The sequence below is a fragment of the Adiantum capillus-veneris genome, chromosome 19, assembly GCF_014529385.1.
Source record: "Adiantum capillus-veneris isolate H3 chromosome 19, ASM1452938v2, whole genome shotgun sequence".
NCBI lineage: Eukaryota > Viridiplantae > Streptophyta > Polypodiopsida > Polypodiales > Pteridaceae > Adiantum > Adiantum capillus-veneris.
Window position 1 is genome coordinate 147,779,579 of NC_140949.1, and position 24,641 is coordinate 147,804,219.

General features: G+C 40.7%; 1 protein-coding gene across 9 annotated transcripts in view; it reads right to left on the reverse strand.

Moving 5' to 3' along the window:
• Positions 1 to 20,089: 20,089 nt before the first annotated feature.
• The window catches only part of SRD2 (snRNA activating complex family protein), a 124,945-nt gene continuing 120,393 nt past the window's right edge, over positions 20,090 to 24,641 (reverse strand). For 8 of the 9 annotated variants that reach the window (XM_086491395.1, XM_086491397.1, XM_086491398.1 and 5 more), the window contains 4 exons: positions 21,739 to 21,834; positions 21,201 to 21,326; positions 20,923 to 21,111; positions 20,090 to 20,401 (listed from right to left, as the gene is read on the reverse strand). In XM_086491395.1, the coding sequence (XP_086347521.1) occupies positions 20,117 to 20,401; positions 20,923 to 21,111; positions 21,201 to 21,326; positions 21,739 to 21,834 (696 nt within the window). In that variant the 3' untranslated portion in view covers positions 20,090 to 20,116. Of the gene's footprint in view, positions 20,402 to 20,545; positions 20,678 to 20,922; positions 21,112 to 21,200; positions 21,327 to 21,738; positions 21,835 to 24,641 lie in introns of all 9 variants that reach the window. The other variant, XR_015185406.1, reaches the window with a different exon arrangement.

A 24,641-nucleotide genomic window follows, 5' to 3' on the forward strand; every position in this document is an offset into this window, starting at 1 on the left:
ACATGAATTGTTAGAGAGACTTGAAGATTTAAAAAAACTTGATGAGCAAATGCTAACTGATGTAGCTCACATCTATGCACAAAAGCGGAAACAAAAACAGTTTTTTGATTCCTATCTAATTACAAAAACCTTCAAAAAAGGAGACTTAGTTTTAATCTATTCCCTTAAGCAACACATTCCCAAGTTTAAGAAAAAGGAAAATGGACCGTTTGTCATTGAAGATGTATCTCCAAGTGGAGCAGTTAAGTTGTCCACCCTAGATGGTGAACCAATGGCTAATTGGATTAGTGGATGTTGTTTAAAGAAGTACAATTTGTCACTAACCAATGAATTGCTAGAAAGAATGCATGCAGCCAAACAACGAAAGATAAAACGATAGTAGGTTATTGATGAAGCCCAAGAAGAAGCTCGGCTTTGAGTAATCAAATGGAAGGCTGCTCTCAAGAACCAACAATTACCTATTCCCATCAACACTCTGGAACTAGCTGACCGACAATGGGAATCACAAAAAGATGCAGTGTCAACAGATGATGAATGGTTAGATGGAATGGACCTTCGCATCAAAGTACAGTTGAAAAATCATAGCACAAATGCATTGGTTGATACAGGAGCTTGAGTAAATGCAGTCAGTTATTCCACGTACAAAAAAGCAACAAGTCAGTCTTTGACAGCCCGGAATAGCGACTATTAAAGGATGCAACAAGAACCCCACACCAACATTGGGAGAAGTCAACTTAAATGTTTAGTACATGGATGTTCATGCCCTCATCAATTTGTATGCTTACCAGATGAACACATGAATGAAACAATGATTCTTGGAATCTCATGGATGCGGACCTACAAGGCAGTACCAGAATGGGATACCAACTAGCTCAAACTATCACCTAAATACGGAAAACTCATTGTTTCAATTGCATCAAGCAAGGAGGAATGGAAAGCAGGCTACAAGCAGAACAAACCACAAAGCAATCAATCTTCTCCATCCTATCGACAAGCAAATGCTACAAGTAGCATGCAAGGAGTTAGGCAAATTTGGCTACCAAAGGCACACTTTAAAGACAATCCAATTCAAATATGGGTGCCCACAACACCATCTACAATATTGAAGACGGTTCCAAAGTTCAAAACACAAAGAAGAGCATCTCCGAGCAGGGAATCTAACACAAAATGGATTTGGAAGAAAAAGGAGCACTCATCTTCTCCGCAAACTGTAAAACCAATCAAGCAATGGAGAGTTAAGTCTCAAAAGACTCAACCATATCATTCTAACCCAAGCAAACCAAGATACCAATGGTGGATAAATGCTCGACAACAATCACTATGGATACCAACATCTCAAGAAATCAGTATACCAAAGCATACAATAAAGCAAAGAGCACACAAGCTACAAGATTTGCTCTTTGGAAGACAAAAAAGAAAATCTCGACATCAGAACCCCTTGAGTTAATTACTCAAGACCCAACTCTTTCACAGCATAATGGTTTGAACTGCATTGATCTTCCAAGCATGCTAGAGCCAACCAAGGCTATCCATAGCATGATTGCTCAATCCATGCACACAGTCGTCTCGAAGTACGTCATCTAGGAGGGGTGGAAGGGAACTAAGTAATTAAGGGCAATGTTTGAAGAGAGAGGAAAAATTTTGATGTTAACGTGTGATTTTTTACAAAATTACCTAATAATATCCTTACAATTCATCATTCAACAGGGAAAATTTCACTGATAACATCTCCCCGATGAGTGTAAATAGTGCATATACAATGAGAAAATCACCAAAAAATAGTCTTTTTTAATTATTTTTCATCATTGAACTGTAACATGCCCCTACATAATATAACACTTCTATATCAATAGTTGACCATTCGGCAGGGGTCGAGGGGGGTCCCAAGTAGAAAAGCTAGGTTTTTGGCATTTTCCAGAATTGGATTCCGACACCACAGACAACTTATAGATTGGGTCTATACACAATGTATATGGTTGGTTTCATAAAAACAATCAAGGCAACCTCTCCAAAAGCAGAAAACAGCTTGAAGGCTACAAAGCGTCAAATTTGACATATGAAGCCAAACTGACTCCAAATGGGTCAAAACTGGATGACTAGCTTCAGGACTATGTAGCGGACAAGTCCATAGCTTCAAAAGTGACTAACCAACTCCACATGCCATGTAGTCACAAAATCGATGAATTCAGAGTCGACAAAGCATGAAGTGATGCCAACAAGACAAAACTTTACTAAATTCAATTTAGGACTTGTTTTAGGTGTATTGAATATGTTTAGGTCAAAATTTGTCAAGTTTAGCAAAAAAAGTTGACTGCAGTAAATAATTGTGATTATTTACTTTTGTAATCTTTTGGCTTGAAAATGGTACCTTCACATCACTATCATTTGTACACACCTATTACATGCTGTTGAGATGTCGAGCTCTACACCTTGAGCTGGCATCCACTACGGGTCTTGGCCGCTTACGGCATTTACTCACTGGCGCGTTAGGTGACCGACACGGAGGATCTCTGCCAGTGATTCTACAGCTGGACTACACTTATAGTGCCAGCCTAGTACTCTTCTAGCGAGTTCACACTTAGTGACCGCATGTACATATGTGCTACTTTTCAGCTTTAGCACTTAGTCATTTTGTACTCTCTTTTCTGTGAAGAAGAAGAAGAAGCTTTCCATCTCTGTGTGTTTTGTGCTTGTCTTGTGTAGCTCTCTTGCATCCTCATTCTTTACATGGTATCAGAGCCTGGTGCAGGCAAGAGAGGCTAAGAGATTTACTGTACAGAGATTTGCAGTATACAGAGATTTACTGTACAAGTACAGTGGTTGTATGTACGCTTGATTGTGGATACTCGTTGAGTGTAGAAAGCGTTACAGGAACCACGATAGCAGGTTCAGCAGATTTGCAGGTTTTTGCAGATTGCAGCTATTTTGTCTTAGTGCTTCAAGATGTCTGACGGTTTCAGTCAGATTGTTACTGAGAAGCTTGAGAAAAATAACTACCCTGCATGGAAGTTCAGAATAACAAATTTCCTAAAAGGAAAAGGTTATTGGGACTATGTAGAAGGAGACAATGAAAAGGAACCAGAGATTCCCGAGGCAAATGCTACAGCAGAACAAAGGAAAGCTTTGAGGGACTGGCAACAAGGCCAGAGCAAAGTGATGTATTGGCTTTCTATGAGCATCACAGATGGCATGATGGGCTATCTACAGGATGCTGAAACCCCCGCCATTGCATGGAAAAACTTAGGCAGAGTGTTCGAGGTGAACACCAAGGCCAGGAAGCTTCAACTAAAGTCGGAGCTAAATCAGGTTAAGAGGAACAACATCTCCATCAATGATTATGCTTTGAAGATCAAGAGTATCATTGAGGCTCTTGGATCTATTAAAGTCTCAGTGGAAGACGATGACATTGTCCGTGCATGCTTGGATGGTCTAGGAGATGAGTATGTACATTTTAAGTCTTCCATGAATACAAGAGACGACATCCCCGTGTTCCAAGATTTGATTTCTATGCTTATTCTTGAGGAGAAGAACCTTGACACATCTTCTTCTCATGGCAGAAATAATTCTGAACAGGCCTTCTATTCTAACTCCAACAGAGGTAGAGGTAGAGGTCGTGGTCGAGGCCCAAGGGGTTGCAGGGGCCAATTTCTGGAAGGTCAATCAAATCAAAACAATACAGGTGGCAGGGGAAACCAGTCTCAAGGCAGGGGGAGTCAAAGAGGTCGTGGTGCAGGATCAAGCAGGCAGCAACATACTCCAGATAGTAGAGAATGTTGGACTTGTGGTGAAAGAGGTCACATGTCACGTGACTGTCCAAAGGGAAAAGCAAGTAGAAAGAGAGAACAGGGCAACTATGCATCTACTAGCAGAGATGCAGATGACAGCAAAAACGAGCGCATGTTTGTTATGCAACATGTAATGAATACAATGACTGCAGAGAATTCCACCCAAGATGATGTTTGGTATGTGGATTCAGGTGCCTCTAATCACATGACGTCTCGTGGAGAGTGGTTTAGAGATATGCGCAAACCAGATGTGTCAGGCTATGTGCAGACAGGAGATGACACAGCTCACCCCATTGCTTATGTAGGGGACATACCTCTAAATACGAAGAGTGGGAAATCAAAGTACTTGGCAGATGTACTTCATGTCCCAAACATTACAAAGAATCTTGTTTCTGTTGGACAAATGGTTGAGCAGGGTTTGCAGGTTCGCTTCAATCCAAATGGCTGTTATGTAGAAGATTTCCAGAATGGCTGTAAGCTGATCACAGAGGGAAAATGTGTGGGCAGAATGTTTACGCTGAATGTAGACATGCCTGAGGTAAAAGCTGCATTATTTGCACAGGGCACAGGTGTTGTGGCTGATGTTGACATTTGGCACAAACGCATTGGCCATGTCAATGAGCAGAGATTGCGCAGCATGCAATCAAAATAGATTGTAAAAGGTTTGGCCAAATTCAAGGTGGATGGTATGCATAAAGTGTGTGCAGCATGCCAGTTTGGAAAACAGTCAAAGGGCTCATTTCCACATGAGCGCAATGTATGTAAAAAGCCACTTGAGGTGGTGCACACAGATGTTTGGGGTCCAACCGATACTGCAAGTATACATGGTTGCAGGTATTATGTCTCTTTCATTGATGACCATACAAGGAAAGTATGGGTCTACTTCATGCGTAACAAAAGTGAAGTGTTTGGTCACTTTCAAGACTTCAAAGTCATGATTGAGAAGGAGATAGATATGCAAATCAAGACATTGAGGTCAGATGGAGGGGGAGAGTACTTCTCCAATGATTTTTCAGATTTTCTGCGAATGCATGGTATACACAGGCAGTTTACATGCAGATATACTCCACAGCAGAATGGGGTCGCAGAAAGGAAAAACAGGCACATTGCAGAGGTTGCACGTGCATTGATGAATGAGAAGAACATGCCTCATCATTTCTGGGCTGAAGCTGTAAATACAGCTGTGTACATTATGAACAGGACACCTACAGCTGCGGTGCATGATGTAACACCTGAGGAAAAGTTTACAGGTACAAAGCCTGATTTGGCACACTTGAAAGTGTTTGGCTGCATAGCTTACGTGCATGTACCAGATGAGTTGCGTAGGAAATTGGATCCTAAAGCAGAGAAATGTATTCTTGTGGGATATTCCCTTGAACAAAAGGGGTACAGGTGCTACAATCCTACTACACGAGAATTACGAGTGAGCAGAGATGTAGTCTTTGATGAGATGAGCAGCTGGTACAGTAATGCACATGGCACTATTGGGGCTGATGTAAAAGATGATGTGGTTGTACAAAATGTGAGGCCACAGTCACAGGTTTTGAGTGGACCACAAGAGTCCTCTTCTCGTGGCTCTGTTGAGAAACCATGGAATGGTAGACTACGTACGCAGGTTACTCCACCAACAGGTACAGGGAATGTATCACGAAAAGGAAAGGAAAAGGTTGATGAACCTCCCTTTATGGTTGATGCATCATCAGGTTTTTCACATGTAGACATGGATTCAGATGGTTCTGAACAAAGTCTTGATGAGGAATATGGAATTCCGGCTGTCAGGACACCTGGTGTAAGGAAAGTACAAGAAGATGCTAGAGGGCAAAGGAGTGACCCAGGACCGCGCAGATCTAATAGAGTCAGAAATCCAGTTCAGAAATTGACTTATGATGGGTATCTAGCGCATCACCAAGCCTACATGGCTAAGGTGATACAGGATGTGGAGCCCACATGTTTTGAGGATGCAGTTGGGAATGTGCATTGGGATGATGCAATGAATGAAGAGATGGCTGCATTGGAAGCAAATGACACATGGGAGTTGGTGCCATTGCCAAGTGGCAAGAAAGCTATTGGCTGTAAATGGGTGTATAAAACCAAGCATAAGGCTGATGGTAACATTGAGCGTCACAAGGCAAGGCTGGTCGCAAAGGGTTATGCACAGACGTATGGCATAGACTATGAGGAGACCTTTGCTCCAGTGGCAAAGATGACGACAGTGAGAGCTGTCATAGCAGTGGCTGCATCTAGAGGATGGATTATGCATCAAATGGATGTAAAGAATGCCTTCTTGAATGGTGAGTTGCAAGAGGAAGTGTATATGGATCAGCCACCTGGCTATGTCGATCCAGGTTACCCAGATTATGTATGCAGACTTCTCAAAGCTTTGTATGGTTTGAAGCAGGGCTCTAGAGCATGGTATGACAGGATTGCCAAGTATCTTGTCAGTATTGGTTTTAGGAGAGCTCATGCTGATCATTCACTCTATGTACATGAGAGTGATGTGGGGATTGTGGTCATTACCATATATGTAGATGACCTTATTATTGTTGGTGACAATGCTATGGAGATCGACCATGTGAAGGGTCTTCTCAAACAGGAGTTTGAAATGAAAGATTTAGGCGAGTTGCGCTACTTTCTTGGCATTGAAGTGATCAGGACTCCAGAGGGTGTATGGCTATCACAGAGACAGTATGCTTTGGACATGTTGTCAAAGTATGGTATGGCTGATTGTAAGCCAATTTCTATTCCCTTGGATGTGAATGCAAAGCTGAGTGCAGAGAAGGGTGATGTTGTTGAGGATGTCAACATGTACAGGAAGATTGTGGGTAGTCTAATCTACTTGACTATCACGAGGCCAGACTTGAGCTACACAGTAGGCTTGGAGAGTCAGTTCATGCAACTTCCGAGGAAGCCACATTTGGATGGAGTACGACGCACACTTAGGTATGTGCAAGGTACTCTTGACTACGCATTGTTCTATGCAGCAGATGCACCATTAGCATTGTATGGGTATACAGATGCAGATTGGGCAGGTAGCATTGTTGATAGGAGATCTACGAGTGGCTTCATGTTCTCTTTTGGGAGTGCTGTTGTTACTTGGAGCAGCAAAAAGCAGCCTACGGTTGCTTTATCGAGCACAGAGGCCGAGTACAGAGGTGCAGCAGTTGCGGCGTGCGAGGTAGCTTGGCTACGCACATTACTTGAGGACTTGGGAGTGCAGGTGGACCAGTAGATTTTCATCCATTGTGACAACCTCAGCAGCATGCAGTTGGCTAGGAACCCATTGTTCCATGCCAAGACCAAACACATAGAGGTCCATTACCACTACGTTCGAGAGCGAGTGTTGGCGGGCGACATCGACTTGGTCTACGTCAGCACAGAGGAGCAGATAGCGGATATCTTTACCAAGGCCCTCGGAGCTGAGAAGCTTCGACGTTTCCAGACTATGCTTGGACTCTGCGACATGCACAGCTCGAGGGGGAGTGTTGAGATGTCGAGCTCTACACCTTGAGCTGGCATCCACTACGGGTCTTGGCCGCTTACGGCATTTACTCACTGGCGCGTTAGGTGACCAACACGGAGGATCTCTGCCAGTGATTCTACAGCTGGACTACACTTATAGTGCCAGCCTAGTACGCTTCTAGCGAGTTCACACTTAGTGACCGCATGTACATATGTGCTACTTTTCAGCTTTAGCACTTAGTCATTTTGTACTCTCTTTTCTGTGAAGAAGAAGAAGAAGCTTTCCATCTCTGTGTGTTTTGTGCTTGTCTTGTGTAGCTCTCTTGCATCCTCATTCTTTACACATGCCACATTTCAAGTATGAGCCAAAATGATCAATGAAAACTTGGAAAATTGTCAAAAAAACGCAAAGAAGTCCTTTCAAACCAATTTCTGAGTTATCAGTCACATTTTTTTATCCAAAGCACCTCATATCTCATACACAGCGTCTACATCGTGCCTAGAACCAAGTTGCACCAAAAAAATGTTCATTTTGATGAAAAAGTTAATAATCACGATTATTTACTTTTTTTACCAAGATGGGGGAAAATTGCAATGACTTCATGGGACCAAAGCACATGATGTCCTAAGCCCACTAACCAAGTTTGACCAAATTTGGAGCTCAAAATTTCAAAATCTCAAAATTCCTTTATATCTACTGTTTCAAAGACTGAAAGCCTAAATCTAGTATCATTTTCACCCTCTGCACTCAAATGAGCCCATATTTCACTCAGCGTATCTATTTGATATATATTTCAAGCCTATGATGTCAAAATTGCAAAAAGCTGAAAAATTCATCACCTATAAATAATCACGATTATTTACTTTTGTTGCAAAATTTTGCTTGGACTTTATGAATTTGATAAGTTTACATGTTTTATGCATCTATGCATGGTCAATAATTAATTTGGAGCATATTGGACTCAATTTGTCAGCAATTCAGACTGAAGGGCATTTCAGAGCGAAATTGTAAAAATTTTCTAACTTTGGCACTCTATTCACTTAACAGGAGCAATGCAAGCTGCGGAGAAGGCCAAGAAGAGGGTCTCTCAAAAAGAGAAGCTGCAAGAGTTGCCACCATACCAATGGGACCCCAGTTCAGTAAAGACAACCAAAGCAACATATCTATGCTGAGAACAGCTTGAAGAGAACAACACCACAGTTTTCACAGGCAGGTTTAAAAGTGAAGAAGGACATCACGTAGAGCTGCAAATACTACCTAAAGAAATCTATGATGTCGCGGAAAAGCCTGACACGAAGGAGGCCAACAGAAGGCTCGGCCTCAAAGAATTCTACGACCAAGAACCATGTGATGTAGACTTCTAGAAAGCCTATGAGCTCTTGTCTACAACTAAGGAAGATGGATCAGCCCAAATTACTGACCAACAAGGGCAGAAAGTCAAAGTAGTCATCACAAAAGAGATTGTGGCCGAGGCTTTGAAGTTTCCAACAGAGGGTGTGACAATGAGGGCCCACGAAAGAAAGACGGAAGGCACCTTCACCAAAGAGACTTCTGCAGCAACCTTTGCTGATCTCATCCAGAAGCAAGTGGAAGAACCAGCACGCTTATATCATCAACACTTCCACTTTCTAGCAAAGAGACCGCCAAGGTACACACAATACCAGATCATGCAGTTGCGACTACATTCACCTAAGTGTTGAAGTTGGCAATCAGGCAACCCATTGATCACGCACAGTATGTGCTATCAACACTGAAGGGCACCAAAAAAGATGGTAAGATCACGTATCTGGGTGCACCTGAAGTATTAACAAGAATAGCGTACCATGTTACTGGCATGGCAGACAATTTGTCGCTTGCCCCAGATCAAAACACATAGATCATGTCGGTACAACCATCTCCAAGAACCACCGCTCGTCAAAGAGAATTTATAACTCTAATGAAGAGTTTGTAGAAATCTCTGATGAAGCACATAGCAGGAAAGCTCAGACAATGAAGAAAGAGAGCCAGAAGAGAGGAGATGAAGAAGAAATCAGTGGTTGCACATCAGGAAGAACCTCAGCAAAACAATGTGAGGTTTGAAAGAGAGAAACAAACTTATGAAAGAAGCCGCCAAGCTGTAGGTGAGGACCCGGCACGGTGGGTTCCAAGAGATATAAAAAGGCCCCCGAACCAAGGATCCTATCAGGAGAGAACCAGAAGATCCCAAGGATTCTCTTGAAGGCATGTACAAGGAAGCAGAAGCCTTAAAGCAAAAAGAAGCTCAAGAAGCAGAAAGAAAAGAAAGGGAAGCTGCGGCGGAGCAACAGAGACAAGCTGAAGCGGCCCAACAAAGTGAAGCCCAACACGAACGGGGTGAGATGCCTCCCAGACCATCATCACCATATATAGAATAGGCAGACCACCCCATGCCAACCCCATGCCCAGCCCTCCACCTTCACCAATAGTTAGACCCACAGAGGGCGAGCAAGCCAAAGAAAAGGAGCCTGAACCTGAACCAGAGGAGGCAAAAAAGTTTGAGCAACCCAAGTCAACAGAAACTGAAACCACTCCTTCTACAAACACCCAATAGGAAACGTCCACAAAGCCTCACGAAGACAAAACAGCCGAGGCAACCAAGCAACCTCAAGGAGAGGTAGAGACCCCGATGCAACCACAAACAACCACAGCCTCACCCAAGGAGTCGCACGCAGAGACTGTTGAAACATCTAGGTAGCCTACAGAGCATGAAGATTGGCAAACAAACGATGAAATCATCATATAGGTGAATGAATATGCCAAGAAGATGCAGGAGATGACTGAGAAATTGCGAACAGCAGCACTTAGCCGCAGTACTAAGGCTAGAAGCTGGAGATGGTTATAGACGCTCTCTAAGGAGAGCTAGAAAACAGAGTGACTATCATCACAGATCTGCAAAGAAAAATCCAAGAGCTGAGAGCTGAAGCTGAACAACACCAGCTGGACAAAGAGAAGCAACAAAAGGAAATGGGGGAATTGGGTGAACTTCTCACAAAGTTATCATATGCCTGCAAGACCAAAGATGAACAACTGACAAAGGTTACCAATGAACTCTTAACTACAACTCTATCAGTGCAAAAGATCCAAGTACAGCTTGACGTAGCGAATGCTTCACTGCAATATTCAGAGTAAAGAATCAATGGTCAGGCAGCTTTCTAGAGACAAATAAGGGAAACTCCCGCAGTTGCCTTGATCAAAGGTATAGATGAAGTGTATAAGGCATTGGAAAAGAAAAATAAAGATCTTGAGCTAGAGCAGTCACAACGAAGAGACCTTGCATTGATGCGGGTACAGAGAAAATAACTAAAGAGAGGCGAGCTAAAGAGAGTCAATCAGCTGCTGCGAGGCGGACAGCCAGAGACGCAAGAAGAAGCTGGTACCTCAGAGCAACCAAGCATTGAAATTCCATCAGTTTCTTTCACTAAGATGGAAACATAGCCGGCAGAAGGGCTAGGAGGAGAGGAAGATTTCTAGGTCCCACTAACAGATGTTGAGTAAGTGCCAATGGTCCAGCTGTCTAAAGCTGAAGAAGACGCACTTAAGGAGTAGGTCGCTCAAGAAACATATGAACAATGGAAAGCAGCGATGGATTGGGAGTTGAGATTTCTCCATTCAATCAACGTTACTCAACTCACTCCCAACCAAATCAATGCACAATGGCATCAAAAATCACTACCATATCCTTTGATCAAGATAGAACGTTTACAAGTCAAAGAAAGATTATACAAAGATATGCAGGGAGAAGGCGCAGAGGAATTCCACCCCAAGTGGAGAAATACCTGGCTGAACAAGAATCCATGATACTTGATTCTGTTCACAAGAGCACATGTAGCCCTTCATAAAGACGGGACCTTTTGTCCTGTACCACGGGTAAGGACATGGAAAGCACATGAAGCATTGACTAAGAAGCGGCCTACATGGCTCAACTATCCAAGATTGCCAGCTCCACAGCAGGAAACACCGAAAGAGGAATACATGGTGAAAACCCTAACGAGCGCCATGACATTCTCCAAAAGTCTCTCTGATCTCTCATGTGCTATGCTTAACAAAATTTTCCGAATGCTTCCCACGTGCATTGAAGCTTTTCATGAGCCAGAGCAAGCAGGAGCATCGTGGATGTCATTCCTCGAGGGCAATAAGGGTCTATGCTACGACCTCAGCGGCCAGCCTTTCGAAGAAGTCCTTTATGGCTTCTACACCCGATGCATGTTCTTGCCATCTAGCAATATATTGGCGTTTCAGGAAGCGTTCTATACAGGGTTCTTCACTTAAAGAACGAAGATTTTTGGGCCAGTGATTAGTAACCTTATCTCCAGATTTGTTGGCTACTCAGCCATTGAGCTCAAAAACAGGGTCACCACATGCAATTCTTGCAAGTTCCAGACAAACAAAGAAAGATCAGATATGAGAAAGCTTTACATGCACTTAAGGACCACCTCGCCAACCGTTAACTCGAAGATTACTTCAGTCTATAAAGTTATGTCAAGGGACAACACACGCGAGGAGGGGGGGAATGTTGGCAGCAAGCTAACTCGGATACCATTTTTTGGAGCTTTCATTGTAAAAACATTTATTATTTTGATGAATCGGAAATATTGTAGCTCCTATTTTCCGCATAAACTTTGTAATTGATGAGCTGGGGCTACAAACTTCCAGATTCTATCAACTCGTCTTTAGTTAGAGCTCCCAGATTATTAGTTTTGACCATCAAAAACCTTGGCTACGGTATAAAAGCCAATTTTTGTAAGATTTTGATAAGTTTTTGGATAATGAAATACAGCGTGAGCTAAGGGCGCTCACTTCTCTCCTTCTCGCGCTTCCTACTCCCTCCCCGATTGTCACATTGCAGTCGCGTCTGTTGTGTTGCAACCACAGGTAAGAGCTCTACGCATTGATGTAAGCATTTCACGATCTTTTGTAGCTTTTGGCGTTGCCGACCCGTGGTCTAATCTCATCATAAGTAGGCATTTACACTTCAAAATCAAAACTAAGTATAGGTGGGGTATTGGGACATCATTGCTAAGCATTTAAATGCATTCTGGGTCAAAAATGACTAGGTCAAAAATCCGTTGTTGTTAATAATCGTGATTTTTTCACTTGACCAAAATTGAGATTGGAGACCATAAGCATGTGTGCTTAGGTCTTATAAACATGTCCTAGAAGTTTCGTTACGTTTGGATGTCATTTGATGTAACAGATGTGATTTGTTTGCCAATAAGCGATTGGCTTTTGGTGATTTCATCCATTTGAGTGTAGCTTGAGATAGATGCGAGTTGTTTGTTGTTTTCCAAGATATTGGCAACCTCTTGTAGCCTCTATGCACTAGTCGAGTCAACTTCGTCCCATGGATTGACAATTTATTCGTGGTTCTCGCTATGTCTGCAATACGACAAGAGTGAGGTTACACCCGTTCCACACAATGCTATTAAGCACATGCCATATGTGACATAGGTCCTATCCCCAAACATATACATTTTGTGGTAAGCTACCAGAGGGTGTTTGAGTGAGGACTAACCTCGTTCATGTGGGTACAAATGCTTCCCAAAGTCCTTACCATGTCCCTCACAAAAGGCTACAAACAATCCTAATCATACATGTGCAAAGGATATTCTCTTGAAAACGACACATGAGCTTACATAGGCAAGTTCTCATAAATCATATGAACAGGGAAGGAAATGCAAAAAATACAAATTATAGTGATCTCAAGGCAGCAAAAGTAAATATAATGTGGATACTCCAACCTACACACAACTCCACCTCCATCACTCATTCAGACATCAATAAAACATAAAGAATGTCACTATATTAAAGCATGTCACTCAGAAGCACCTACAAAAAAATGGCAAGACTTACATCAAACACTATGCTCACATATACACCATTGTGTAAAGTGATGCAAAAATGCAGTAAGGTGGATATGATAGCACATAAACCCGATTGCATATGCCACATTTCTCCCATGCAAATATTTCATTCATTCTCAAGTGCCATAGAGTGGCACATCCACCATATACAACTCTATATGATCATATGGATACACATTCCATGAATGGTACTCAGAAAAGCATTTAAGCTAAATATCTAGTTCCACATAAAAGTTCCTTTGAAACAAGCTATCTTAATGGTAAGAAGGGATTTAACCTCACATAGAAAGCTATATAATTTTAACTTAGCATGCATATAAAGCATGAAAGAAATGCTCTTAGCATACACATCCATGAGAGCTCTATGCACTTCCATGGCAAGAGTGGATTCAACCTTCCTGGCATAAAGCTTATATGTGAGGGGTGAGGGGATTATTAAATGTGAATAGGGCTCTATTCACCTATTTTTAAACAATTGTGCTACTTTACACATAATATTTAACTTGGTACTAATTTCTCACTCCAGTTGTAGAGCTAGCACTACCAAAGACTAAAATTTACCCTTATGCTTTTTCCATTTGCTCACAGAGCATAAAACTGCCACACATTGTTTTTATTCCTAAAGTTCACTTGCACTACACACAACCACTAGATGAGTTGTTTTGTTGAGCCTTGTGTGATCCACTACCTCCATAGAGATACACTCTATAGACTCATAGTTTCTAATTAAGACTATTAATTAAGTTGCAGCTTTGAAAACCTGCAGTCTCGCTGATTCCCTAAGTTGAAGTTCTAATACCATTGGTTGTCAATGTAGCAAAAGAAAACATGCACAAACACATATATACATATGAATAATGGAAAATGGGACAATGAATGTATATTTACGAGAAGTTGTTGAGTCCGCCATGTTGGCTTGTGCTTGATGTTCAATTCTTGCATTAGTTGTGTATGCATTTTACTCTTAGTTATATTCTATGAAACTTTGCTATCAACTTATGGTTGTTGGTTTTCCACTTTTTGGCCAAAATATTGTCCAAACTCTACCAACTTTTCTCCTTGAAATTTTGCGTGGTTTAATGTGCATTGTCATATTTTTTGTTGACGAAATATTCCCAAATTATTACTAAACCTTTGTCAAAAAATTTCCCTAAAAGTATCTGGTGGTTAGCATATTTTGTAGTGCTCCATTTACCAATTCGCTTATTCAAATAATGTGTTATTCAATTTGAAAAGGTACAAACTTCTCCTATTAAAAATAGAAGATTTGCAATGTTTTGGTGTAGAAACATAGATTAATCTAATCATCTTGCAAGGGATCAAGCCTGAGAATTATGAACGCAAAAGTGTGGGATGAGCTTGATGAGCTTCCAAAGGCCATTATTATGCTTTCACTTCCAAAAACAAATTATTGCAATGTCAAGATTATGATAGTGATGCCTTTAGTGTTAGCAAATGTTATCCAATTCATACGACAAGAAAAGTCTTGCTTCTTTAGAAACTCATCGATATTTTTATGAGGGAAGATACATACTCCCATGCCAATTCATTCAATTTTGAGTTCCACACTAATCAATCAAGTCTATATGTTTGCTAGCAATTTGGCCTATAAGTTGGAATAATTTCCATATGACAATAGTAACTTTGTACTTGCTAGCGGATGGCATGTCCTCATGTTGAAACAAGTCTCCTTATAGAAGAAATTAAGAGAATGTTGATCCTTCAAAATGTGGCAATGTTCTTTTTGTCTAGGTAGATCTTGCGCAAGGGGGAAATCTATTTAGGGAGGTTTAAAAAAAAGATATATACCAATAATATTAATGTTCTTCAAAAGATCCAAGAAGAAGGATTGTACAAGTGAAAAAGACAAAGAAAATTCAAACATAAGAAACATGATAAGCCCAATTTTGAAAGCAAGAAATTTAATCAAAAGATAGAGAAAGAAATTTATTTGTTTGTCACCAACAAGAGGTAGATAATACATTCAAGTGCATCATTACATGTGACTCCACATTGGGAGTCCTTTGTTGCATCTGCTACCTCAAAATAAGGTCTTTTGCGATTGAGAATAACTATGCATGTATTATAGTTGGAGTTAGTGATGTGCATTTAATTCTTCAAGTGGTTCCTCTTTTACCCTCAAGAATACATGACATATTCCAAATCCTACACAAAATAGTTTACTTTAGCAATGGGCAACTAGATAATGTTGGTTACCATATCACTATTTGGGACACTTCTTAGCAAATTTTTAAAGTTCTTTAGTAATGTAGCTTTTAAATCCAAATTAAGAACTCTTTATGTGCTATATGTAGCTAGTACTTTATATAATTGGACTAAACCAAGCGACCAAATGTTTCTTGTGGTATTGTTGGTAGTCCATAAGTCTTGAAAGAGATTGGCAATTTTGTCCCGTGTTTTAAGTTTGTTTTGTTTCAAATTTTCATTTTATTTTTAATGTTTGTTCTTCATGTTAAATGAATACAACCATGATATAAAAGCAGTGAACATTGTCTTCATGGTAAGTAAATAGAATCACTATATAAAAGTATTAATGACCAAAAATTGGGCTGGTGTTATAAGACATATTCCTAAGAAGGAATTTCTTTTGAAATGACGGCAAGTTAGTACCATCGAGAGAAACTTACATGGAAGCTCTTGACTCCTTTTTTTATCCTTTTACTTAAAAAGAATCTTCTACCATTGAATGAAGCGACAACTCGTTCAACTGGAAAAGTCAATTCAACTAACTCATTATTTTATTCGGAGAAAAATATCTTTGAGAGATGCACAATATTTTGTTGTGCATTGTGATAACTATTTACTCATGAAATGTGTGGGTGTGCCCTCTTAAGCAAAAGGATGGTGTTATTCACACCTTTTAAAAGTTTAAAGTTTATTGTGCCGGTGAAGGATTTGTGTGCCAAGAAGCTTATATGTGTGTGTGCTCATAATGGCAGAGAGTATTCTCTACAGCCTAAGGACTTTTATAGTGGCCCAAACCAACTAATTGGCCAATCTATTCCACTTTTGTGGGCAATTGGTCTATGGAAAGAGAGAGGATTACTTTGTAGGCAATTTGTGGAGAGAGAGAATTGCTTTGTTGTGGTATTCTCTGTTATGCTTTTTGTGATTGCTCTCAAAGGAAACCATATATATAGATCTCTATACAAATTGCCCACTTTATGGGCAATTAGTAGCTAGAAAGAGAGAGAGTTGCTTTGTTGTGGTATTCTCTACTACCCTTTTCATGATTGCTCTCAGAGGAAACCATATATATATATATATATATATATATATATATATCCTTACCACCCACATTGTGTTCCATATATCACAAATTACTCACAACATGTTCCACCACGTAAGAATCTCAAAATGCAAGGCCTTAGCATCCTTTCATGAAGGTTTTCTCCTTACCACATAGAATTTTGTATGTGTATCAAGCATCACAACTTTGTTAGAAACTGTGTTTCACACTTTTGCAAATATCGAAGAATAACGCCCTACCTGAATGTGTCATTGCCCACTGCTCTCCCCATGGCATTCCACACTACTTGCTCTCCTCAACAACTATGTAGCAAGGTTGAAATGTATATTTTTCTATCAAACAATAGTGCAACCTTAAGATACACCTCGCATTTTGTGGATTTTGACTATCAAAGAGGCAAATGATAACTTCAAGCATAATATTCTTTTGCAAAATACTTGTACCAAATTTGTTCTCAAAAAAAAATTTGAATCTTCTCTATTCACGAGCATTTGGGATGATTTGAAGGGAGTTCTCTGGCTTGAATGTGCCATTTTGGTCATGTAACTCTTCCCAAAGGAAAGTATGAGCATGGTAGTTGGAATGGTTTAATATTTGATGCACCGCATTTTTAAGGCTTGGAACCATTCTTTTTTATTCGTCGAGGAAAGTTCTTTTCAATCTTTTAAAAATCTACCGCCAATTTAACAACAATTTCGTCCACAAAATCCAAATTTTTTGCTAAACGTCAGAATTATATTAGAAATATGTATACATTTACATTACCCAAGTGTCGAAAAATTCCCTCCTGAATAACACATCTTGAGTTCAAGACTCGTCAAATGGATCTTTGAGGTCTCCTGGGAATGTTCCTATGACATTAAAACTTCTCTTTCTCTTTGTCCCTCTTGTTGTTGCTTCCATTTGCATAACATCACAACACTCACATACTCTCTTGTATTGGCTTCTACTACCTTCCAAAGGGGAAGACATGACATTATAATACACAGATAACTTGAACCCTAATCTCTCACAACCTCCAAATTTGCTAAACCTAATGATTGTGTGGGCGAAAGTCAACCAATTCAAACTTGATGACATTGAGGTGTGTATATGAAAGGATATTCCTTGTTCACAGTCGTTGATAAAGGTGAGTCACACTAAGGTCCATTTCATTCAGCAATGCATGTGCACACACACACACACACACACACACTTGGCATACTAACTATTTATATAGAGGGTATATAGAGAGAGTTGATTGCTCCATAGAATCCTCCATGGAATGATGTATTAGAAAGGATGAATTTTATAATCCAATGCACTTTACTGCATGCTTGGCTAGTACACACCAAGTCTCATCAATCTCTAAAATGTTTGCACTTTCACATTGTGAATTCTCGTAGTTTTCACATGAGCTTGGCTCAAACACAAATTTCTTTATGTGGGCTCTATACATAGCTCAATAATATGCCGTTCCCCTGCTTGTATAGCCATCTATCTATTAGCACAAATGTTTGTGTCTACTCAATGAGTGATGATTGTCTTTCAATCTATAGTGAACTAATGGTGAGCAAAGGTTTAACATGTTTGCTCCACATTGGCACCATCTCAATATTGAGCAGGTACAAATCTGATAAGTCATCATCAACTCCTTTTAGTGCTTCTCCTTGAGTCTATCTAGACAAGTGGTCGTCCCTTTGATAATGGATTTTAGCCTGAAGCTAAAGCTACTGATTCTCATAGATCACGAATAAGGCCAATAATAAGTAGGTTATGGATAAGAGATGGCATTGCAAGTCGCATTCTGATGGACATGTCAGAGTCTTTAACATTTTGCCATCATGTACCAAAGGAAATGCACAAATGCTTGAAGCAATGTCAAGAAAGTGCATTTTCTTAGATATGATGAGTTTGATGAGATACAATACTAAGATTCAAATGCTCGAAAAATTCTGCCAAGTAATGTCGTGCGCTTCCATTAAGACAAGATCCATAAGAGACTATGTTTTTGACGCTAAGGTTCAGAGTGTCAATAAAGGTTCTGACTTTGCACTATGATAGTTCGATTCAATTGGCACAAAATCAATGTTTTATGCAAAGGTAAAGTACACTATTGTTAAGTCTACAAGGTGCTTGAGGATAAGTGCATCGAGTTTGTCAAGATCAACATGGATTACTATCCTAATGATCTACTTATGAAAGGTTTACCCACAAAGCAATTTCTATACTATCAAGTGATTATGGGCTTGGGGATACACTCTACTAGTTAGCTTAGGAAGTACATTAGCTGAAAGTTGGGGTAAAGAACCAATGTACAACTCTGTCTGTTCAACCATCCACAAACATTCTCACTCATCCAAGAATAAGCATGTATTCATATAAAGTTCCACTGACATTACTATTTACTCTCCTCTTTGCTCCCTCCTTGTGTGTCGAAATCACACTTCCATCGATGCCCTCATGACAAATATACAGAAATTGCCACATGATGATACTATAAGCGGTTTCACCTGCTTTATGATGTGAGCTTTAATTAGCCTCATGCATTCAACTCAACGACAAACAAACATTAAGGTTTGAACTTGATATGGCATGCAACTAAATGTGTTGCCATGCAAACAATGGAGAATAAGGCTGAAAACGAGTTATCTAGAATTGTCTAAAGATTAACAGGGAAATTATCATGTATACAAGCAAATAAAAATTAGCATAACTACATTCATGCAACCTTCATAGCCAGTTCCACACCTCAAACCTTAATGCATAAAGGAGTAAAAGAATATTGGAGTGGCCTCAACCAACCAACAACCCCATTAATGCTTGTAATAGTTCAACCTTTGTTCAAAGGGGGCAAAGTTTCAAAAGATGGATGTTTGTATTTGAATATCAAAGCCCACACTGACTACAATCTTACCAAAACACATTCTCAGGCAATGATTCTTTTACAACTTGGAGCAATCTTTCTTATCCGGCAACAAATTGCTAGACTTTTCCTAAAATGAAGGGGTCACGGTTAGCATCGTATTTTGTGCACCCGTGTCCAAACTTAAAAAAGTTATTCACACACAAAAAAGATTACAATATGATGATGTGTTTTGGCTTAGGGGTCAACAAATCGCACTAGTACCTACATGGTTAGAGCATGAGCCGCTCGAAACGGACCTCCACGGTTCGAGAACCAGGGCCAGCGCGGGCGCGCAATTTCTGTAAACTATCGACCCTCCTGGGGTGCCTGCGTTCACTTCACCATTGCAGATCCCGGTCTTACAACCCCATGGGATTTAGTGACCATGGTGCTACATTTGACATAGATACGTAACTTTCAAAGTTTATCCTGTTCATGAAGTGTTAATGACACAGTAGATATGTAACCCATTTCAATGCTCACAAAGGCCCACCCACATAATCTATACAAAGAATCGGCGTCATCAAGACCGCAATCATAATGCCGCCCATAATCAAAAGGTCTGCCTTGCGACAGAACCCCTTCACAAGCTCTCCGGTGAAACCACCTGGCACTTGGGGCACTTGGAGCAGAGACAACAGAGTGAGAAGGGCTTCGAATTGCAATCCATATTAAAGATAGCAACAAGGAGCAGCAAGCCATGACTCCTGCAGTGATATCTCAGAATAAAGAATTACAGAGCAATGAGCACACAAAATACACTAGAATGGGAGCAAACCATGGTTCCCTCGATCAGAAGAAATCACATGCCAAATTGATGTTAGTATAAACCTCTTATTCGTGATGGTATTCATACACCTTGAAGTCATTGTACAACAGGGTCCCATCTTGGGAGTAATGTTGAACATAGTAGCAATAATCACAATAACAGCAGGGGTTATGTGGAGCCATTTTATCATCAAAGGTCACCTTTGTGGCTATGTATATAGAACATATAGTGCATTTCCTTAGCCGGACACGGAAGGGAGAACGTAGTAGAGGGTAAAGATGGATATTCTGAACATCCTCTTTGTGAATTAAACGCATGTCTCTTACCATCACTGTGTGTTTGCAGTTCCCCTGCATACAAAGCAAGTTAAAGAGCTTTGAAACCTTACACGCTAGTAGACACAATAGTCAATAATGATAAGAATAACAATTTTCAAAACCCTAAGCTCTAGATTTCAGCCATTGTGGCAGACAAGAGTGCAGGCAGCTCTTTACTTAATAATCTGGACGCGAGCGGTAGACCATGAAAACCTAGGTGCTAATCTCCAGGTCATAACCTCCACCAAAATATCCTGCTTTGAGCACAATATTTCACATGCTACAGAACACATGCCCTTGGCATCTATGCTGCAATCAAAAAAGCAACACGAGTGCAATCAATAGTCTAAAGAAGATGACAATGCACTATTCACACCAATGGTTGACACATAAGAGGATCATCAACACACATGAAAAAGCATGAACAGCGAAGTTCACGCGTTATGCCGAAAGCGTTTTGGTGCAAACCAAGTGTAATGTGGTACATTCCCACAATCATAGCAAAACATTAACTAAGAGTCTCCAATGACATTGTTAAGGAATCGCTCACTGACCTGATGGCAGTAGATGTATCGTTTACCAACACGAAACTCAAGATCCAGAAACTGAGTTGTTGCCATGTCTGCTGCATGCGCATTAAGAGAACTGCGAAGCCCACTGAGTACTTGGTCATGCATCCACTTCAATATAGGATAACTGTAGTCAATGGCGTCTGGATCCCTCATATCATTGTAGAAAACATTCTACACCAAAATGAAGCCAAGCAAGACTCTTTTACGACAGATTCTAGAGTGAGTTCAACATCAAAGCAAAGAAAGTTATTGAGGACTACCTCGATACGGAAGTAGCCAGAAGGAAGAAAACTGTTTGCTTTTTGCATGAGCTTGTCAGTTAAACAGTATATCTTGTCTCTCAGGGTAGTCAACATCTGACTTCCTAAAACAAGAAAGTGCTGGCCCTGCAACAAACAAGATAACCTTGACGTAGGCAGTTCGTATGGTGACAAGGTTTTCATCAAAAAGCACCTTACAATGTTAAAACAAAGCTTGCATATATAGCCAAGAAAAAAAGTGTATCTCTATACGACTTTGGAAGAGAACTAAATTAGAAGTTTTCAAAACTAAAACTGCAAGGTAAAACGCAGCACAGACCCTCCGATCCCGCTATCTCATCTGCCTACTCTCGATTTTCCTCCTTCCCAATGTGCAGGAGCAAAACAAAAGTCACACAGACAAAAAAGAAGAAGAGAGGCTCCATGATCAGCAAGCTTCTTTCTTTTCCTATTTTGATTTTTGGGAATTTTTTTCTTTTGTTTCCGCCCCCTGCACTGTAAAAGTTTAAAGCAATGTGCGTTAGTTCCAAGTATGTACCTTTTGTCTTGTCGTTGGCTTTGCAACTTCTATGCATAGAATGACCTCAAATTCCTTAACTTTCTCCTCAGCACTTACTGCCGCCTTTGTCTCACCCTGTAAAAAAGATTCATAATGCAGAAGCCCTTCAATAGGTATTAATCAGCACATAGAATTTTTAAACCACAGAAAAAACTGAAAGATATAGCACAACCTTCATCACTAAAAGCTTAAACAATGGTTGGGAAGATAAATTACCGGTAGAAAAGCTTACAAAGAGCTTCCTGAAAGCATAAGAAGTCCTATATTATGTGTAAGCTTGGATTTGAGGGGGCTCATCCTACAACATGAGATGGAGTCTTTTTGCGACGTAGATGTCAAAAACGATCCTAAGGTGTACACATTGAGAACTTGTTTTGAGATAACATTGACACACATAGCAAGATAAATTTATGAATGAGTGAAAAGTGGAGTCCAACATTGCGAATTGAGGTAACATTAACATACATAGTAAGATAAATTTATGTATGACTGCAAATTGGTAGCAACTTCAGCTCCACTAGGATCCTACAGAAAGACTTTCCATGCACCATGTGCTCTATCAGACCAATGTTGTAGTAGTTCTCAACAACCACAGAGATGAGAACTCAAAACCTGATGTACTTGGTCAAAAATTGCTCACTTACACTTGGCATTTGGAAGCTCCACAAATAAGCCAAAACAAAAAAACAGGGGCATCCCAAATAAGATAGATAATGGAAGATTGTGAAAGACCTTGAAGCACAAACATAATAAAACTTATCTTGAGAAATTTATGGCGATTTCTTACGAATGGAGAGTACGCTATTACTACTGGTTTGTTCAAAAAACATCAAAAGAAAGCCTTCTTTTTTTATTTATTTTTGGAACCGTAATATGGCCATAGAGAGCACATCACTCTGAAAACAAAATTACACCAAATAGAACAAAAACTGTCACAAACTGCTGACATGTCAAGCCACTGAAGATCTGAGCCAACCTGCAGGTCCTGGCCAAGGGGCCTAAATCCTAGAAGAAGCAAAAGAAGACGAAGTGTTTACCAACTTACAGATCCTCGCATTGTGGGCCAAATAATAATGAAGTGTCACAGACTTATGGGACCCCGTCCGATGGGGCCCAAGTGCCTAGGGGCCATAATGAAATAAAGTGGAACCTACACACACACACACGATCCCTTTTGCATAGCAATTGGTGACATGGCAGCAGCTAAACGAAACATCCGGATTTTGCACTGACATGATGATATGGCAGACTCTACGGACAGGCCCACGAATCGTGCTAACAGCATGCTGACATAGCATTACTAGATTTCTGTGAAAAGTGTTGGCAGATTTTCATGCTGGCAGCTTTTGAAGACCAGATGCTTTTAGGTTGATGCTTTTCATGTACTGCTTTTGGGCCTAGGGCCTTTAAATATGTGCCATGGGCTCATTCTCTGGCACGTTTCCCCATGTGGACGTGCAGAGCAAGGGAGTACCAGCTTGTACTAAGTTGAAGCAATACAAAGAACTACCGAAAGGGGCGCCAGGGTTTGGGGCCAGTGCTCTCTTGGGGTGGAACTTTGCCACTCCGCATCTCGTGTTCGTGCATCTCTTTCAATTCAATTATTTTGAAGTGCCTAAAAATTTGTCTCGTCTGTTCTTTTCCGTTGGCACGTGGTGTCCTCCCATTATAGTGGTATGAGAGCTCCAATCGTGTCCTTTCCTCAAAGCATACCTGTCCTACTAAGAACAGACAAAGCATCATGGCGTTTATGGATTCAGCAGAGTACTTGCAATTTCTTCTCAACGAGCTTCGCGACATACTTTCACGGCATCCACTGCAAAATCTCCCGATGTTGCAGGATTACATGTTACCCCCTCTGATGCCCCAGGTGGTACCCCCTCCTCTGACAACAGAAAGTGCAAGAGCCTACGGGCAACCTTCTCAACCGCCTATTCTGATCGAGGGAGTCTTCAGGAATATGGTGCAGCCGTTTTACCCTAATTTAGCACACTCACCTCTGCCACCGGCGTTGCCACCACCACCGCCACTAGGGTACAATGATTGGAGCCCGTATGGATATCCTTATTATCTGTATCGTACACGCCTAACCAGCCAAAGGATTTCAAAGATGGCGGCACGACAATAAAATTTTCCACCTTTTCTGGCGTGTGAAAGATCAAAAGAAAGCTTTACAATTCCTCCAACAATTTGACAACATCTATGCTTCGGAGAACTATATGGAAGAATAAAAAATTTCTCGAGCAGCAGGATTTCTTAAGGATACCTGTCACAAAATGATGACGCGGTGTCCAGATGGACTATTTTATAAGTTAATCCCAACTTATGGAGTCCCGTCTGATAGTGCCCAAGGGACACACAGATAAAAAAAGAAAGGAGAAGAGAAAATCGTGTGGATGTGCTGACATGGCAAGGTCATACGGATGCCTCCGTGATTTACACTGGCTGTTGACGTGGCACTATACGGAATTTTGCGATTTGTGCTGGCAACTTTTGGCCGTCAGTTTTTAGAGCAGATGCTTTTGGGACTTGAAGCTTTTCATGTGATTCCTTTTGGGGCTCTACTTTGGGCATCCCTTGTATTGTTTAGAAGAGCAATTGGGGCCTCACTCTGGAGAGCATCTAGATGCAGAGTCTTGAGAGTAGAGGTCCCTCAGGAGTCGTACTTTGCAATGATTGATGATAAAGAAATACTGAAACCGGCCCATGGGGCGGTAGGCTTTGGCTTTCACCCGAAAATCTTTACTTTACTTTAAACACACAGAGAGAGAGAGAGAGAGAGAGAGAGAGAGAGAGAGAGAGAGAGAGAGAGAGAGAGTACTTTGCAAAGGGAACCTGCAACAAGAATTAACACTTAAGCACACACACAGCTCGGAAGCTAG